This window comes from Macrobrachium rosenbergii, chromosome 27 (genome assembly GCF_040412425.1).
Source record: "Macrobrachium rosenbergii isolate ZJJX-2024 chromosome 27, ASM4041242v1, whole genome shotgun sequence".
In the NCBI taxonomy this organism is placed as follows: Eukaryota; Metazoa; Arthropoda; class Malacostraca; order Decapoda; family Palaemonidae; genus Macrobrachium; species Macrobrachium rosenbergii.
Window position 1 is genome coordinate 25,415,247 of NC_089767.1, and position 20,574 is coordinate 25,435,820.

Genomic DNA, 20,574 nt, shown 5'->3' on the forward strand with positions numbered 1-20,574 from the left:
TTGCGCTGACCTTTAAAGAGCAAACTGGTATTTTTTCATCATTGAGGGATATAACGTGCCAATACGCCGCAAAAAAAAAAACTGCATGCGTCAGTCAACATTCACACATTTGCATATCTTAGAACTTGAGTGCTTAAATAAGTATGATAATATGCATTTCGAATAATGGCATACTGTTATAATTATAGCCTTGACCATTTCACCAGCCTCAATTAGAGCCGTTGTTTGTGAAGTCCTTTAGATTGTAGTAATTAAACTAGGCTGTAACTTTCCAAAACTTTAACGTTCTAAAACTCATTGATGCATCACAATACCGATATGATAACCGCCACGTTCATTCCAGCATTAGAATACAGCAAACGCTTCATTACCTGTTCAAGTTTCAAAGAGACCCGTGTTTGGATGTAGGCAAAGAGAAGAAATCGGATACTGAATCTTTATTTTTCAATAAAATTTATAACATCTCAGAGCAGTAAGAGTAAGGATTGTCAGCGATAGGGCTTTAAGCCTTAATGGGATACATAATGAAAAACTATTCCTTCAACATTCTCAGAGATCGCGTCTGGGGATCCATATCCAAAGTAATTCTATACTATACCCTTGTACCTTTCTTCTTTTGTAATTTGCTTTTAATAAATGCAAAAACAAATCGATGGGTAGGTAGAGGCTGAGAATTTAGTCCGAGTAAAAAGGGATTTGGTGATGTAATCAATAAAAAAGTAGTAACTCAAAACTAGGATCGTGTAAAGTATCGTTTTAATAGTTTAGCAAAGAAAAAATGTCTCTGAACTCAATTACTTTCACCCCTTTCCTCTAATTCTTTTAATTTCCATTATCGACTCAAGTCCTCCCTGAATTACATCTAAGAATAACCATGAAATAGCACTATATGACGTAGAAGCGAATTCCCGAGGCTCGGTCCAACTTTCTCATCGAAAACCTGAAGAAGCGGAAAAGATGGAAGCCTCTCCTGCCAGTCAGAAAGCAGTTGGTGTTTGACGTCACGAACATCTAGGCCTACGATTGGCTATTTCAGTGTCTGGGATGTAGTCTTACATTTAACGTCATGGTATTTTCCATATGTGTATATACAGAGCATGGCAAACAACATCTAAACACAAAGATATCTGGGATCCATAAAAGAGAGAGTTGAGATTGTGTAATGCATGATGATGCATGTCTTTATTTTCCACTGTTGGTCTCACCGTGATATGATTAGTTGGATTTGCATTTCTTCGCCAAATAAAACTTATATCCAAGCATTTTGTTAGGTTGGCTCAACTTAATACACGAATGTCGTAACTAAGTGTAATAACCGTTTGGGAAAATAGCTTTCATTTTAGCCTTCAGTTTTAATTATTGTATGATAACTTAGCAAAAGTCCTCAGCCTAAATGAGTATAAAATAAACTAAATATACAGTGTATGGTTTTATGTTCAGAAATTGTGTCCTTGGTTACAGAGTTTATGCCTATCTACCACAAAAAGAGAAAACAACAAAATAAACGAATTCTGGAACAGACCGCTACAAACACACAGCTCGTCCATTTGTAGCAGATCTCATGAAGAAAGACACAACTTCCAGTCAATCACAGGTCTGACAAACCGTATGAGCGGAAAGACATCTCTAACCAATGAAGTTTTCACAGAGTTTTTATTAAGAGCGTGCGCGGTACATGGTTTACGAGTTGAGTTCTCTTTTTAGAAAGGATAACGTGCTAAGAGAAATGGCGATCTCAGGAAGTAGTGAGAAGACGCTTTAAAACTATCTAGAAGCAGGACACCGCGTTGAAGTAGCATCGCCAGTAGAGTCTTCCGTCGTTATTCCCGCGCCGTTGTAGGTCCATCTGCAGAAGAGACATGTCATACGTCAGTATGCTATCTTTCTATAATGGGAATAATGATGAGATTATAAGAAAAATTAGAAAAACCGATTGTTACAACTGTGGGCAACTACTTGTATTGTCTGAAGAAGCAAACAATGTGAAACATGAAACGATTAAACAAAGTCTTTTACGAAGACAATAATTCACTGAATGTCATGATTTAATCACGTTCTTAGCTTGATAAGTTCTTGCCAAGTGATGTGTATTAATCTGAGATAAATCACAAGAAATAATGATGTATAAATCAAGAGAATATTGCAAGTTTGGTTTAATGAATTAGACAGATCGAAAAACGGACCAGTTAATGTCCACCACACATTTTATCTGCTTTTCACTGTCTTCCACTTTTTGTATTAAACCATATACTCATTGATTCTTAGCAGGAAATCAGCAATAGACAGTTCATAGGTAGAAAATTGAGTGTGCTGAGCTGGCACAGTCAAGTAGCGATTGTGAGAGTCGGTTGAATGAAGATACAAGAATACAGTATTTTTAGAGGGAATACAGGAAAGCAGACTTAAAAACTGCGGAATTCGTAGAATGACAGAATCGTTTTGGCAAAGGCAAGGAATATTTGTAATGTGTGCAGAAGTAGCGCCAATAATGTTGAGTAAAGGGGAATGGCAAAGTTTCTGATATGTGATTAAAGTGGTTTTTGAATGTCTGAAAGTATTTTTGTTCAATTGATGTTAATGGACGTACTCGATGATTCCACAGTTTTACAGTGTGTCCCTTTTTCACCTGAACCATTCCATCTTGGCCAGACAGTTTTGTTTTTCTCCTCTAAAGGAACTAATTTCTTTAGGGCATAAATCAGTAGGAATTTGCTGCAAGGTCGACGAACGGATGCCCTTTGACCCTGAGACTGAGTTTATATGGCAGACATTGTTGCAGTTAATTCCGCTCAGACAATTTACGAGCACAAACGCTGTCGCCTAAGAGCTAACTAGTCCTCACTGTGATGTTGAATTTAAGTTAAGATTATACCGGCTCGTTCTACTCAAAGAGGACTGTTGTATGAATAATAATAATAATAATAATAATAATAATAATAATAATAATAATAATAATAATAATAATAATAATAATAATAATAAATATTATTATTATTATTATTATTATTATTATTATTATTATTATTATTATTATTATTATTATTATTATTATTATTATTATTATTATTAGTAATTTGAATACATTATGAGAAGAGCCGTGATTGAAAGGTAAGACGTAAGAGTAAAAAGTACAAGTATCTTTTGAGATTCGTAATGTACGTGAAGTGGGGGTGGATGGTGTAGGGGTGCTGGGGACGGCGTTGGAGGCACTGTAACATGCATGCATTTTGATCCTTGACTTGTTGATTTGAAGAAGCTTGCTATGAAAACAGACTGAAATAAAGGGCTAGCCTTCACTATTAGCTGGTATATTGCACAGAAATTGAAACTATACTGTATACATAATATTATCAGATAACAGATAAACACACATGTATTTATGCATCATGTTGTGAGTTTCGTCATAATATCTATATATACGTTTGCACTGTTAAATGACAGTATGTGGGAGTGCAGCCTAACGTGGAAGATTAAATCCATTATTAGTGACGAGCATCATTTTAACAAAATCTTTCGAAATCGTTTTCTGCAGGAGAGGAAAAACTATGGAAAACGAATTAATCTCATGGGTCAATTTCTCGGAGTAAAAAATTGATTCATCGAGTAGAAACTCAAGGGAGCTCAGAATTAACCATAATAGAAAGGAATAAAAACATGCTTTTACTTAAGAGAAAGAGACCAGTTTTCGCTTTCTTGTCATGAAAGTGGAGTCCGAATTGAGCGTTTTTTTTTATATTTTATGCTTTCTTAACATAATGTCATACTTAGGAGTTAAAACTGCAGGATGGTAAATACAACAAAATCTTGGTCTACTGATATTTTCTCGTATTTTCAATGTTCTAAATGTTAGATCCAATCTCATACGGACTGCAAATATGTAAAAAGATACTAAAACCAAAGTGCTTGCTCATATTTCATGTTGCTGACCAATTTTTCTCTCTCCTCTTGAATATTCCTGAGAAATTCCAGACATGGTAATTCATTAAATAGAACGGGTCATTGCCTGAGCACAATTAACTGAAACAATGTTCCATATGAACTCAGTCTCAGTATCAATCAGTACTGGAACAACGGAGTCTAAAAATATTTTTCAAAGCTGTAGGAATGACAGGACAGATTAGAAAAGCAGAACTTCTTGAGTAAAATCAGTCAGTACTGGAACAACCGATTCTCAAGATATTTTAAAAAGCGCTAAAAAAAATAGTAGAGCAGAGTAGGAAAGCAGAAAATCTTAGGTAAAATCACCGAAAAGGGACAATCAACTCACCGGTCCAGCCGCAAATGCCCTGTTTCCAGAGAGACCCTGTTGGTGCCCCGGGGAAGTGGCGTTCGGGGTATCGTCCAGAGCCTTTTGGAGAGCGAACATCAACTTGTCCAGCACGATGGCAGCTCGCTTCCTTGGTGGAGGGACCTTGGGAATGAGACGAAAATGACATTAATTCTGCTTTGAATTTTCTGCTATTAGAGGGCCACATCCTAATTCTTCTCACGAACAATTTTTTTTGGCATGAGAAAATTAGGAAGATTAAAGAGCAAAGTGCATTTCATAAAGGGATGTAACACAACTTATGCATTTTTTAGTTTTCTTATTTTTTACTGGCTGCCGGAAACTTTTATAAATAGCTATTGAATAACTTCAATCCAAAAAGTAGTTCCTAACGGCAGATATCCCTAACTCTTCCAACGAATAGATTTTCCTTGTGTAGTGCACATGTGTGATGACTGGGGTAGCTAGATGACAAAAGGCATTATATGAATAAGCGTTGCGTCTGCTTCTCATGCTTTTTCATTTATCAAATTATTTTTTTGTTTCTGGTTTTCCTAAATCTGAAATCAGTAGCCATTTAAAATCTTGTTATTTAAATTATGCTAGTAATATTTATCCAAATATCTATATTTGATATACTACTAATATTTGTTTAACAATATGCCAGAAATAACAATATAAACCGTTGTAGAGATGTAACACATAATCTAAGCTGTTTTAGAGTATGTAACTTTCCATAGAGCGTAGAAGGAGGATCCATGGAGCATGGTAAGCTTCTAAAATATAGGACAAGAATAAAAGGAAACTGCTGTACAACAGAATATTAACAGTTAATGTTATATGGACCTTATGACCCAATAAATATAGCTTCAATATACCCCTTTCTTGCCAGTTTTAGAGTGAAATTTTTCTCATGAAAATTTTCATACTTTAAGCAAACATTTAATGAATACTGAAATCACTCCATTTAAACTGTCGATGAAGCACATATAAGTTTATTATAATGATTGTATCCGAAGAGTTTAAAGTGGCATCACAACCAAATGTATTTTCTTTGTACAAATTTCAAAACACAAAACATCATTTATACTAGCGTCCTTGATAAAGTATTTAGGCATAAATAAAAATAAATTTAAAGACAAAGTATTAAAAGTGCACAACCAGTGTGCTCGAAGACAAGTTCAGGATATTACCTCAAGGATACACCGAGACGGTAAGGCTTAAAAAATTTTGTGTTAATATTTTGAACCATTTAATTTGTAAATGAACACATTAAAACACTATAGCTAGAAAAACAGTCTTTGATAGTTTTGTAAGCAAAGCTGTGAGTTTATTTCATGGTCCCGCCAATCACCAGGTCACTAGCAAGGGTCAAAGTTTGTGATAGGTGGTCAGGAACTCGTACTTAAGTTTCACGCAAGTCACCCATACAAGTGATCCGTTTTCTTTGAAGCAAGCGTGAAGAGTTTATAGAAAACGTAAACCTTTGTCATTTCTTTACACGTACACGCAAATATTCGTTCAAATAAACTATTTTTAGCAAGCAATATAAAATGATTACATGATTTATGCATATTTTATAAGAATAATTATATAAAAATTAACGCATAATTATCAATATATCTATACATAAAAGAAAATTAGCCACTTTTAATAATCCCCTTTCAGGACAATCACTGACGATTTTCAGATTCTGTCTACTGTAAAATTAGGCTATTAGGTTGTGTTTTCGACCGAATTCAGTAGGCCTAAGGAACAAAAGACTTTTAAGATACACACTAAGCAAATGAATTCTATGTGAAAGGCTACTCCCTTTAGCGAAAATTAGACATGTAATATATATATATATATATATATATATATATATATATAGAGAGAGAGAGAGAGAGAGAGAGAGAGAGAGAGAGAGAGAGAGAGAGAGAGAGAGAGAGAGAGGCGGGGGGGATAGTCTGGGACCAGTTAACCTACATGTATAATCGGGTAGATTAATATTCATGAAACGTCATCACTTGCTGTGAAAGGCTTCTCGATACTATTCTGCATCAGCTTTTGACCTCACAACGTTAAAAAAAAAAGATAGAAAACTGTCTAAAGAATAGAATCTTACACTAAATTAACTGGAGGGGAAAAATAAAAAACTATTTGTTTCCTTTTCTTTTGATTAGTGTCATGGTTATTAACAGTAATAATACTCGAAAATGAAAGAATCTGAAATTCTGCAGTACTTTTAAGAAATTGTGGAGAAACAAGAACGGTAAACTTAAAAGGATGACTTTCCCACACGCAATCTTCACATTTGCAGCAACAAACATCTCTCTTTTCCATTATATTTCTCGAAAACCTCTGAAGTTAATGCTGGGCAAAGCAGTAGACCGGGACTATCACTCTTATTTATTTGAACGCAATGTTACATCGAAAATCATGTAAACAGGTTCTGAAATGACTTCAACTAAGGAAAAGCTATCTTTTTCCGTTTCTGATATTAAACTTCGGAAATTTACCTTTATTGCACCAAACACTGCCATACTTTGAACTTCAAGGTGTGTGTGTGTATATATATACAGGTATATATATATATATATATATATATATATATATATATGTGTATGTGTATGTATGTGTGTGTGTGTGTGTGTGTGTGTGTGTGTATATATATATATATATATATAGAGTGTGTGTGTGTGTGTGTGTGTGTGTGTGTATATATGTAGAGATAGAGAGAGAGAGAGAGAGAGAGAGAGAGAGAGAGAGAGAGAGAGAGAAATCTACTGGTCGCTTTTTACCAGATACGTATGTAATTGTTTATTTTGGGTCTACAAATATTGTTAGAATCGTATTTGTGGAATGGAAAATTTCGTCCCAACCTCTCGGAAATGAATTTAAATACCCAACTATAGCGACGAGTGTGGTTTACCACTGAGAGACTAGTTTGGTCGGGGAGTCTGGGGATGGGGTTGTTAGTGCCGTGCACTAGCCAATCACAGCCGTCAAACGCGGCCACACCTTCGTTCTCCACCAATCCGCATTGTCCAGTCCTTTCCTTTCTCCTCTCTTTCTATCACACCTGGCCAACACCGTTTTGCTCTCGCTGCTAGTTTTGAAATTCATAACTCTCGTGTTTTTACCTTTATTTAGTGATTGTTACAGTGCAAAGTGCAAAAATTACCCTAAGAACACTTCATCTTATGATAGTGATGTGCCAGTGACAGCAGGGATATTTAAAGTTAATGATCACGGTGTGTTTGATGTGATTAATGAAAGATTCACGAAGCTGCCTATGACGACCCAAAGACGACCCTGAATAGTAACTGCCACTCGCCAGCCAGTAACCCATTTCTCTCTCTCTCTCTCTCTCTCTCCCTCCTTCGCCATCGGATTATCACCATCAGAACGAGAAAGAAACAACGCCACTATTTGAGCATCTCAACCGAATGAGTGAGTGTTACCATAAAAGTTAACAAAAAAAGGAGATAGCCAAGTTGTTCAGTGTAAAAAAAAATGCTTCTCCTCTTTTGTTCTTATTTGTTCTTATTCATTGCTATTGAATCAACTTATTATTGCTAGTATATGCTTTTGTTTCGTATTTCTTACCATCACTCAGGCCTGTAAGGTTTCTAAAAAGCTAATTTCCTCACAAAAATATTACTTAACTCGTACTTAATTCCAATCGGGGCTAATTTGACTTGGTACGATATATAATATTTACCGGCACTTATTTTGCTATGGATAATAACACTTAAAATTTGTAAGTAATCAGGTAACTTACAGGACCAAGGAGTCTTAACAGTATTTTTTCTTATACTTCCGTATAATTTAGAACTTCAAAGCTTCATTTAAAACAAACTGCAGTTTAGTATCTTGTAACTTAAACGAGTTTCAGGTCTTTGACCGTTACTAATATTCAAAGGCGTTTTCTGAGTTTTATTTTTTTTTTAATAGTTCCTGACGATTATCACGATGTAACAAATTCTCGAAGTCGTCCGAGGCGAAAGCATAACAATACGATTGTTATTTTAATTATTGAAGACAATTACCGAGACAATTATTGCTAAGACAATTACTTTTCGTATTTATTTGCATCAAATGTTGCATAAAAATCACGTAAAAAACCACTAACTTGACTGATAAACACACGGTTAACTCACTTCCTCAGTAACACATCTCCCCAGTTACCCAAACGGGGACACAAAGCGAATGAACTTGCGAATGTAAATGACCTTGACCGCAATCGTCCCAGGAAAGGAGAAATAAGAACATAAATGCTTTATTTCCTCGTCATGCTCGCTGGAAAACCTTGTGGTGACAACGTACAGTAAACTGGGGAGCCATTGGTTTGCATTGGAGGTGCTGATGGATTTTAAACGTATTGGGTTTCCCAATATATCGGACATCTCAGTCGCTTAAGCGGTCCCTCGGCAGCGATTGCCTGAAAGTTAGAACTAGACCCTTGAGTGACAGCTTCAGAGTGTGAGTTTTGTACAGTTATTTTTGAGTGATTTATTTCTTAAACGGTTTTGTACAGCTGTCTTTGAGTTATTTATTCCCTAAACGGTGATTTTATTGTTATTTTATTACATAAAACAATGTGGTAGATTCTCTCTGCCTCACTATAAAGTCTTGATTGTGGTGACCCTGCAAAGTCACGTTTAAGCGTAAATGTTAACCACTTTCGTAATCCAAATTCAGTCAAGATTTGTAATATGGGTATAAATTTCCTTGGGCCATGGTAACTAACTTCCCAAGGTTATCACAATGTAGATTTTATAGTGACTCATCTAGGATCTGTTGCAGGGTTTCATAATACAATGAGATAAAAGTTCGAGGAATAAATAAGCCAGACTTCATTTTCAGAAATTATGATACAAATCGCGTAATGAAAGATTCGTTTGCATAAAATGCTCACACAGCAAAAAAAATAAAAAATTAATAATGTAAATGTTAGCCACTTTACATTATTCAAAACCAAAGTACTCTTAAAAGATTACGAAAATACTTAAGAATGAAACATAGGGCCTTAGAAACTAAGCAACGGCACTTAGATGCAAGTAGTTAATGTCTTAGTGTTCCGTAGGGTCCTGTTCACCTTGAAATGTTTTGATTACAGGTTGCAAGGAAGTAAAACAATCGATTAGTGGTTATTGGTTATTAAACGTACCTCTTTTAAGATCATTATTAGAAGCAGTCTGGTCTGTTCAAAATGATTTTTATGACTAAAGAATGCCTTGAACTAAATATATCACGTTGATGGTAATTTGATCTCACGAGCCCTACTTTGCTGCAAGATGAGGAGTATTAAGAATTCATCAAGATGTTAAATGTTAAAAATAGAAGCTATGCTGAGACACGCACCTATGTGATAGAGCCTTTAAAATGGAGGAATTATCTTCCCCAGGTAAACACGACACTATTTCAGTCAACACAGTTGAGTTATGATTATGTTTTATTCTTGAGTTTTATATATATATATATATATATATATATATATATATATATATATATATATATATATATATATGTGTGTGTGTGTGTGTGTGTGTGTGTGTGTGTGTGTGTATGTATGTATGTATATAAACGTATTTTAGGAAAGAAACCCCTTACAGAATGCTATAGACTTATTCAACAAAAGCCTCATGAGTACTTCAAGTATAAAGGATGATGTGCTCAAACACTGCTACCTGAAATAACAAAATTATTTATGAAATGAACTAAAGTTGCAGTTCGAATTAAATTTTGACTCTTTGCACCCGCTAACGACGCAGACGAAATGAGGTCACAAGCACATTCTGGTGTCTTAGATGGTGACCTGCCATCACAAGTTGAAGGGATAGCCCCTGAGATAATATAATAAATAGCTTAGGTAGGATTAACCTCTCGGCTTAGGAATAGCTGCTGCGCATTCCTAATAGGAAGCAGGATGATGCGTTTTCCTGGGAATGCTAAAAAGGTCGACGAAATTCCTTCAATAAGAATTCTTTCAATAAGAATTACTCAAATTACTGACAAGCAGGAACTCGAAACTTATCTGATAGTAATGGCAGCAAATAGTATTATTCATTTCAGTAGATTAATATTGATTTTTATAGACGATGAAACCCGTGGATAGTGTACTTCAAGCCAGTGTCAATAAACATTAATCAAATCCTATGCATTAAAACTTCATAAAGAGGAAGAGCAATAGCCTATTGAAAATTGTCAATGCCAATAGGGAAGTAAGGTGGCTAATAGTAACTTGATGTGGTTCAGTTATGTTAAGATAAACTTCCTTTAAATCTCCGTGTCTTTAAAGTTCCGTGACTTGCCTGATTGAAATTGCGAAAAAACTGCAATTTTCTCAAATGTTCCAAGCACTACCCTTATAATAAGCAACTCCTAATCTGTCTGGGTCTTCTCCTTTTTCGTTGGACTTACTGTTCATACATTGGGGAATTAATTTTTGTCTTCTTATCTTTCATGAAATTCTTATCCCTACAGTTTGATAGGCAACAGCACTGCAGTCTCAGAAATAGATGGAAAAGAAGTACATAAATATTTCATAGGCATGAACCCTTCTATAACATCCAATTAAGTTACAAGCCACTGCCAAGTAAGGTTTTAAAATTACAACAGAGTTTCAGATACACTGTAGCTTCTGTAAGGATATGCAATAGTCACTGTTCTTAAAACGGATTATATAAAACTCTTGGTCTTATGTCAATAGTCCCTTCTTCCACCAAGCTTCGGCCTCCATTACCTCGTGTCATTTTCCAGTGTCGTCTTCGAATACAATCATTTGTGCATTGTGCGTGAGAGTTGGCTAAATATATTGTAAATCACCACACATCCATTGCCACGCATGATTTGTCGGATTTGAGGATTCGAGAAACTGTTATATTTGAGTGTAATTTATTTATTTTGTATTTATTTATTTTTCACTTTACTTCCCGAATGTTGTATGTTCTGATTGGCTTAAATGGCAAGTTTTTATTTTTATAGTTTTGTTCTCGTTTAGGTTCGTTAGCTCTGTTATGTTCGACTGGCGCTTTTCATGAAAGAGAAATATGGAAAATTTAAGTGCTTGTTATACAGAAAACTCTTATATGAATGACTCTGTCAGCGAGGCATAGGCACAGTACAATAAAGAGGTGAATCTCCATTAGTCAAGGTCAGTTACCAAGACTGAAATACCTTTACCTACCAAGTAAATAAAAATTCAACAACAACAAAAAAAATATGTTGACAAGGTTGAAATGAAATAGAAAATGTAGTAGACCATTTTCCAAAGACAACTCTTGTATGATGCAAGTAGATCATGAAAATGCCAGTAAAAATAAAAAGTACTTCCATGAAAGATATCATGCAAACAAGATGAAAAGCCAGGTAGTATGAAGGGGGTTATAGTGAGACGATAGTACAAAAATTTGGATAATCAATTCCGGAGATAACTTTGGATACTCTCCAAAGAAGCCTATACATGAGTGATTGATTCTATATCCTTTAGGATAAGGTAAGGGGAGACACTGACGGGCTCCATCTCTGTGGGTTTTAGCTTCATTTTTTTTCATTATATTTTGTGACAGATGTTCAGTTTTATTCCCATATTTGTGGTTAAATTAGTTTCTATCTGTCAGCATCATTTGTTTATAATTTTGCTGTTCTTCCAACAATGAAGGGGTCGTTATAAAATTATTGGTTTGAAATGAAAGTCACTCAATAATAATTCTTACTCAAAGAGGGCTGGAAATTACTAGAGTAAATGAGTGTAGATAGTGTTAGTATAAAACAGGCAGAAAATTTTCGACTACTGTTATTCGTTTCAAGTAAATGATATTGACTTTTATTTACACCTTCAGTTAATTTTTTAAGGGATTTGCTTTGTTTTTTTACGTGGTATAATTCCATCAGTCCTTATGTCATATAATTAAGATCACAAAAATTCGACCTCAATGATGAAGTAGTTTACGTACGAAATAAAGGATTTTTCCTTATTTCGTTTTATATTTATAGAAAAAATAGTCAAATAATGTTCTCCTCGCAGATTTTTAAATTTCAATGAGCATATTAAGTATGGGTTATAGGGAATATTAATTTAATTTCATTTTCTTTGCTCTTAGAAAAATAATTTTGAGTAATCAACCTTCAAACTTTAAGAAAATAGCAGAACTAAAAGCTATTTACGGTTTTTATCACGTTAAAACTGTGGTGGATAGAAGGTATGTTTTTTGTGTGTTAAGTACTTCTTCTTATTCTTAACATTTTATAATGATAAAAATAAAATTAATATGGTTACTCCTGTTTTAAAAATAAAAAAAGAAATATCTAAAGTTGACGAGTCATTAAAAGTGGTTATTTTTTCATCTGCTTACAAAATAGATATACTTACGCGTCGATTAACATATAATTGTTATTAGATGGTGTACAGAGGTTATATGGTAGTTATTAAGTAATTTTCTAATCCAGATTTAGTTACCTAAAAATAAATTCGTTTTCATAGTTAGTCCTTAAAACTAGTTAGTGTCTTCCGTTTTCTAATATATACATTGTGTAAAAGAAAACGTATCATTTAAGAGGGTAACTCATATGGAATCTCAGGTGAGAGAGCATGACCTGTCACAAACTTTGACGTTTGCTAGCGACCCGTTGAATTACTTAGCCATGAAATAACTTGGAAAATGGTCTGAAAACTTATCAAAGAATTTTTAAGCTATAATTATTTAGGATATGTTATTTAGAGGATAAAATATCCAAAAATATTGTTATCTTAAAAAGCGCTACCTCAACCTTAGTGAACAAGAAATTATTTGTTTGTTACCTGTTTTAAAACAGATTACTGAACACTTGAGTGTGCTAACATATTCATGTTAAGAAAACGAGACATTTTTCATTAGTATATATGTAATCCTCCAGATATCCCAGATGTTTCAGAGAAATTTAACTTGAAGATGCAAACGTTATCTGCGTTTTCCGAATATTAGATTCTCAATAATTAATTATCGTATGTTTTACCGAAATCTTCAACTTTTTATCAATTTCACTAATTGTTTCGTTATCCCGTTGAGATACCGTGAATCAGGCAATGACATACAGGTCGTTTCTCACAGAATCATAGTTTTGAGGTTAACTCTATCCAGAGTAGTAAATTCACTGTATGTTTCTGCTATCCTTTCTTTTTAAGAGACGGCTATAACTTAATGTTTTTGTTGCTATATTAACTTGAAGTTGTGCCAGCACGGCTCCACACTTGTCTTTTGGGTTTTAATTCTGGCTTTCTAGTCGTCTCTTGCACTTTTATCGATATTGCCTGAAGCTTTTTTGCTTTCCATAATTTAATTCAATAATGATATCCAGATTTTTATCTCATTCGTGTCTACAGAAATTGTCTGGCCCCTGAACTGGTGGAGCATCTGTCCTCTCATTCTTGTTTGTTCAGTTTAAAGGTATACCTGTTTTTTTTTTTTTTTTTTTTTTTTTTTTGCTTGCCAATCCATTGTCAGGATTTCTTCGAGTTCTTCATTTTGTCCATTATTCATTTCATTCAAAGTGTGCGATTGCCATCGATTTCTTGTTATCTTATTCAAAAGGTTTTGGGATTGTTATTCATTGTTTAGTTGTCATTAGAATAATGTTTGGTGTCAACACAGTCACGGTCACTGGTTCATTTAAAGTCATCCATCAGTCCATCAGGATCCAAAATAGTATTGCTGATAATGATGCCAAATTATGTAATCAAATCCCAGAGTGAACAAAGGAACTGCCCCCTTCCGTGCCAGTATGCCGATTTCCTTAAGCAGTCAGATGCTTAAAATCTAAGAGTAATTCCGGGGACTTGAGAGAGAGAGAGAGAGAGAGAGAGAGAGAGAGAGAGAAAGGGTAAAAAGATTGGATCTTTACAAACGAAAGCGACGTTGGTCGCCTGGGATCGTCGCTGGTATTGCTTATTTAAAGATACGATCCTCTGAGGAAATTAATTCCAGCGAAAATCAAATTTAAGCAGTCAGGAGTAGCAACTAGCAATGACTCTCTCTCTCTCTCTCTCTCTCTCTCTCTCTCTCTCTCTCTCTCTCTCTCTCTCTCTCTCTCTCTCTCAGCATCAGTTTCCTTCCCTACCTGCCGCTGGGATGCCACCATTTTCATCAGTAACGGAAATCTTCATCCATTATCAAGAGTACGAAAAATGACACCATCATCGTCCAGAGCACCATCAAAATTGTCAACAACAGCACCGAGAGCGTCATCATTAGTTTCATCACGATTTTTACGGTCACCATCATCAATAGCATTAATAATGGAAAAAAAAAAACAACAGCGACATCATTATCAACAAGAAGGAACATTCGCCTCTCTCTCGCTTTGGTTCAAATGTCCCCTGTTTAAGTGCGAAGATAACAAGGTCTTTTCGCCTCCTCTGCACTTCTATCCCTTGTTAAGAGGTAATCGACTACACTCTTATGATCACGGAAGGAAAAAAGAAAAAAACTTCCCTCAAAGGCGGATTGGACATCAAATCATATTATCCAGATGTGAAGGGTTGTTGTGGGGGCTTTTATTACTGTACCCGGCGGAATGTATTAGCGAGACCCTTTTTTTTTCCTTTTATCAAGGAGAATGGGGTTTTTAATGAGAGATAACAGAAATAGGCAATGAAGATTCTGCAAATGCGGAAAAATGTGGCACGACTATTTAAAGAACGTATTGAGAAAGCGATTGTTTCATTAAGGAACGCATTGAGAAGCGATTGTTTCGTCGTTAATGATTGTTTGGGAGAAGGTCCACCTAATTTGTTTTTGAAGGAGTCAATAGGATTCCTTCCTGACGGTTATTTTTTTTTTCTTGGAAGGGATTCATAACTTCCCAGATAGATCGAACAGCTTCAGATAAATGATTTTTTCTTCGTCATTAGCTTCATAATGATCATTAAGGCATTAGCACTCAAGGATCCTGAAAACGCGTCTCACTTAAATGCATTTCTGTTTGACTTCCTGACGCAGTTTTAAGGAACTATTAATTTTTCTCAGGTTGTTCATGATGACGCCCCAGTATTTTCATTATTTTATGAGTCAGTTTTTATTTTACTCTTCCTTGCACCTCTAAATTCGAATTTAGTGTGTACATTCAATATTTGACCCCATTCTCACATAGCACTGTCAAAGTCGGACGCAAATCACATTTTCATGATCACGTATACTTCATCAGCTTGAGTGCTGCCCCCCATTTTGCATGAGTTTTGTTAGCAGGAGATGGAATCTGGTTGGCTAACGTGCTCCATTTACTTGTCTCCTTTTTTATGAAGAAAACGACATAGTTTCCTCTTTTTTTATTTTGATGATTTTGTTAGTTTATGATGTGTGATGTAAAATTTCATAAATCTGGAAAGCACAGATCTCCATTTTCAAACTTTTCCTACAATACTACCCAGTGGCGTTGCTGGCATTCCATCGGCGGCGGGGGAGCCGCTTAGGTGGGGCCAAGATATTTTTTTTTTGGGGGGGCGCCCAAAGAAAACTACACAAAACTAATGTACCAGTTCTGTAATTAGCAAAATATACTATTCTTGAATTTATATATCCCTGTGAATGAAAGAAAATAATAGTATTAGTAATTAGTAAACCTGTATTTGAAATTTTGAGCTCAATTTTCAGTTAATTTTCAACTCTTGCAATATGCAAAAGTATCAAATACTATAAGGGTTAAAGTTAGCTGCAAAGGGAATTTCTACTGGGGGGGTGGCCAGTGGGGGGGCCAAGCATCTGACTGGGGGGTGGGAGGGTGCCCGGGCCCCCGCAGGCCTCCCCCATAGTTACGCCATTGATACTACTCCCGATGGTATAAGCCTCACTTGATCTTTATTCTTCATTTTCCTTCGTCTATCCTCCTGTTACAGATCATCTTCGTTTTCTCCATTATTCCCCTCTTGTCTTAAAATAACGGACCCTTCCAACTGTGACAGTCTCGTGTTTCGACTGGGCCAATCCTCAGATCCTTGCATACCTCCTGATGGTATCAATCTCACCTCATCATTATTCTTTTCATCATTTCTCCACTTGCCTGTCACAAGTCGTCCTTGTTTTCTCCATTCTTCCCTTTTTGTCTTATCATAAAGCTTCCTTCCAAATATGGTGTTCTGGTGTTTTGATTGGATTATTCCTCATGGCCTTATTTACTTCTTCCATTGCACATCTTGAGAAAAATTCATCTCCTTTCTATTCCGGCGTCAGCTAACATAATTGTTCCGATTCCTCTAGAGTTCAGGCAGTCAATTCTCTTCAGCCTTTCATCTTGGCAAATCACTTAAGTCTTCCAAATCATTTTAGTCTGATTTTGATGAATTACAACGTACGGATCAATTCCCTTCGAAATGAGGAGCTACTTTTTGAGAAAAATCCCGTTTCAGATATTCTGAGCTGCAGAAAAATGTAAATGCCTACACCATAAAAAGAGTATGGTGATTCGAAATCTCCTCTAAGTCGATTTAAATCGTCATCTGAATATGGACGCTTAGAAGACTTTGGTCTTTGATGTCCGTGATTAGCTGTCAAGGGCATGGGGAACGAGTAGCTTTCAATTACTCTCAGTAATTGCATTCTGATAAACACAAAAATACGGAGTAGTGAAATAGAGGCCTACACCTTTTAAGCAAACAAACATATAATACGCATATACACTAAATATATGTATATATTATATATATACATATATATATGTATGTATATATATATATATATATATATATATATATATATATATATATATATATATATATATATATATATATATATATATATATATATACTGTATATATATATATTTTATATACTGTATATACATAATTTTTTACGCACAGAGTCTTTACCAAAACTATCAAAAGTCTATTTGCATGAATAGCAAAGGCAATGAACTAGTAATTGCCGTAGAAATAGTCAGATCTGAATCGTTAATTTACCTTTCATGAAGGGATTTACACTTAACTACCCGATATGTGCAAACCAGGAACATGAATGACAACGCTTAGCCCTACGTGGAAAGCGTTTACTCCACCTTCAGCCGTCGTTATATATCAGATCTCGTATCTTATCGACCCTTTCCTTTCTCATCGTGGTCTGTAATTACATTGGGGAGTCTTTGGCTCATAGGTAGTAAGAGTACCACTTTTCGTTCTTTCATGATGCCAGATGATTGATAACAGAAACCTTTCACATTTATCCGGTAGCCTGCAGATGATTGGAATGAAGATCCCACGTGCAAAGTCGTTAATGGAGCCCTGGTCTTCTTAAGGCCCACAGCTGAATTAGTGACCCTGGTAGTTTGACGCCAGGTAGCTTACAATCACTCTGTCATCTTGAAGACCACCAGACCTGGTGGAAAAGTCTTTGTGGTATAGTCCTGTTTTAGCATTGCACACTACAGACAACAAGATGCATGCCAATTGTATGAGTACCACCGGATCACTGAGAGTAGGCAAGTTTAAACAGATTCAGCAGTGGTGAGTGACTCTCAGCCACCCGGTGGTACTGGTACAATTGGCATGCATCTTGCTGTCTGTGGCGTGCAATGCTATACATGACTATACCATTAAGACATTCATTTCACCAGGCCAGGTTGTTGTTAATTAAAATTGATAGGTGCATCTGCTTTCACCCTAATTCGAAACTGGGCCTTTGGCACAGTGAATTCGATATTTCATTTATTGGAGCTGATAAATATTCGTCGTTTTTCTAGCATTTGTTTTTTACCGTTTTCCTTTAAAAACTGAACAAAATCCTAAAAAATAGAATTATTTTTATTCATAATAACGTTTCCCATATCATAGAAAAGAAAACTGTAATATTTCAGAAGTTTGGCATTATTTTATGTCTAAATTGTCAGGACTATAAAGCCGCTATTTGAACTTTTGTCAATGAATTATTTATGTGAGAGTAATACAATACTACCATTATTATATTTGCTGTAAAAATTAATACAATTGTATTTTTTAAATAGACTCCATATTTATTCAGATTTTGGAAAATAATAAATTCAAGAGCAATTGAGAACATTTTAGTAAATCATTTTAATGAATGTATGGGAGCATGAAGTTTGAACATTATAGATGATATAAAGCTGAGATATTATCCGCGATTTGAGAAGTTGATCCTAACAGTTTATTCTTCTGAAATCTGAGAGAGAGAGAGAGAGAGAGAGAGAGAGAGAGAGAGAGAGAGAGAGAGAGAGAGAGAGAGAGAGAGAGAGAGAGAGAGAAATCGATCTTAGCAAGAATTCCAATTTCCAAAAGTGGTGAGAGACTGTTATGAAAAGATTAAAATGCATAATATAGATAATCCTTTCCACTCCATCATTTCCCAGATGAGCATACCACGAAAAGTGAATACAACGTTTTAAATACGATCTCTTGGTTACTGCCGAGTTCATCGATTTTTTTCAGAGTCAAAGAACCAGATGTCGAATAAAGTTTGCAAACATGCAGGTGACTGTTGCTACCGATATCATGCACGACAAAACGTCAGTATCTAATGCCTCACCTTGCCTCTGCTCTTTCTTGATGAAGTACAGTGTGGAATGTTCTTTGCACTATCTAGCCGCCTTTCTGGTCCTGTTGTGGGGGGCGGAGGCCCGGGGGGGGGGAACTTTGCAGGCAGGAAGATGGCATCAGTATTGGTTCTTTCCCCTGATTTCTATTAATACGTCGAGTTGCAGAGGGGTGAGTAGTAACTGAACACACCAAAGCTGGTTATTTGCATGACGGGGAGATTTTGGTGTAACTGAGAACCAGAAGTGTGTAGACTTTGGTGTTTGACTTACAGCATAAATCTGCCCACAAAATCGCCACCGAGCTGACAGATTGTAAGTGCCTCCCTTTGCCTTACGTAATTACAAAACATTGCAATCTTCATTTCCACACTTTCTGTGTACTCCAACTGTAGGAATGTGGAGAGATGCTTGAACGCAATGGCGTCTTTAGCATAAACAAAGATGTGCTGTATAGGCTGGGTAGAACTTGGAGTGCAGTCAGTTTAGAACAGGACCGAGTTTATCAAACTCCGACTGACAGAGGTTATCTAAACTCTTAGGTGGAGGTTGTATGAAGGAAAATGGAGGAGTTAAAATTCATCTAGAGAAAAACAATTAAACTATCACGAGATGACATCCAGGTCAAGAATGGAGAAAATTATTCTTGAATCATCGCTTGGAGAAAGGTCATGCCTCAGTACTCATTGAGGAGGGTGAGTCTAAGAGTCTTCTGTCAACCCAACCCGAATCCTAGGCTTACGAAACACATCCTCACACTTCGACAGAAGAAGGCAGAGCTGGCAAATTTTGTATTTAGGATTACTTGCTCGAAATACAGTAAGAAGTCTTTGTACACAAAAGGGACTCTTCTGTGGCACTGCTGCTGTCATCATCACAACCAAAGAACTGTTTTCCAGCGTTGCTCTAAGGTACACAAGTGGAGCACTCTGAAGGACGCTCTTCTGTACAGGGCTCGTTTGGCCATAGTAGAGGCCGTATCGATCTCGGTCCATAAACCAGCCTTTAATATGGTATACCAACTCCCTGACAAGCACCGAAGACGGATAGAATACGGATAGGGAATCAATAGTTCCAGAAGGTAATCACTTGCCTTCGGCAGGTACTGGCACTGGAATCTATTAGTAATTTCGCCTCTTGTTATTGCAGTAATAATTTTACATTTATTATTATTATTATTATTATTATTATTATTATTATTATTATTATTATTATTATTATTGCAGCGTAGATCTGATCTGTTTGGTTGCATTCCACATCAGCAATGAATCGCCATATGCAATATATAAAGAATATATAAAACGTAGTACTCTTCTCTTCTAAACATTGACTTTTGACATGAGGAAAATGTATCGAAATACCAACAATCTTCATTGCAAGATTGTAAGTGCCACTTGCAATATATATGTATATATATGTGTGTATGTATGTATGTATATGTACATATATATATATATATATATATATATATATATATATATATATATATATATATATATATATATATATATATATATATATAATGTATATATATGCATATATATATATATATATATATATATATATATATATATATATATATATATATATATATATGTGTATGTGTGTGTGTGTGTGTGTACATGTGTGTGTACATGTGTAAGTCCATTCGTGTCCGCGCATTTGTTTAGGCATAGGTCATTATGTATGCATTCGCAGGTTAGATCATCGCCTACCGATGTAAATAGAAAAAAAATGATAAACAAATAAATAAAAAAAAATTCTGAAACTGACAGAAAACCTTTGAACTACAGCTGGAGAGAAGGCCG

At 35.4% G+C, this 20,574-nt stretch overlaps 1 protein-coding gene across 1 annotated transcript in view; it reads right to left on the reverse strand.

Moving 5' to 3' along the window:
* Positions 1 to 422: 422 nt before the first annotated feature.
* The window catches only part of AstCC (Allatostatin double C), a 49,833-nt gene continuing 29,681 nt past the window's right edge, over positions 423 to 20,574 (reverse strand). The window contains exons 2-3 of the mRNA XM_067129166.1: positions 4,268 to 4,411; positions 423 to 1,846 (exon numbers count right to left, since the gene is read on the reverse strand). Of these exons, the coding sequence (XP_066985267.1) occupies positions 1,769 to 1,846; positions 4,268 to 4,411 (222 nt within the window). The 3' untranslated portion in view covers positions 423 to 1,768. The remainder of the gene's footprint in view (positions 1,847 to 4,267; positions 4,412 to 20,574) is intronic.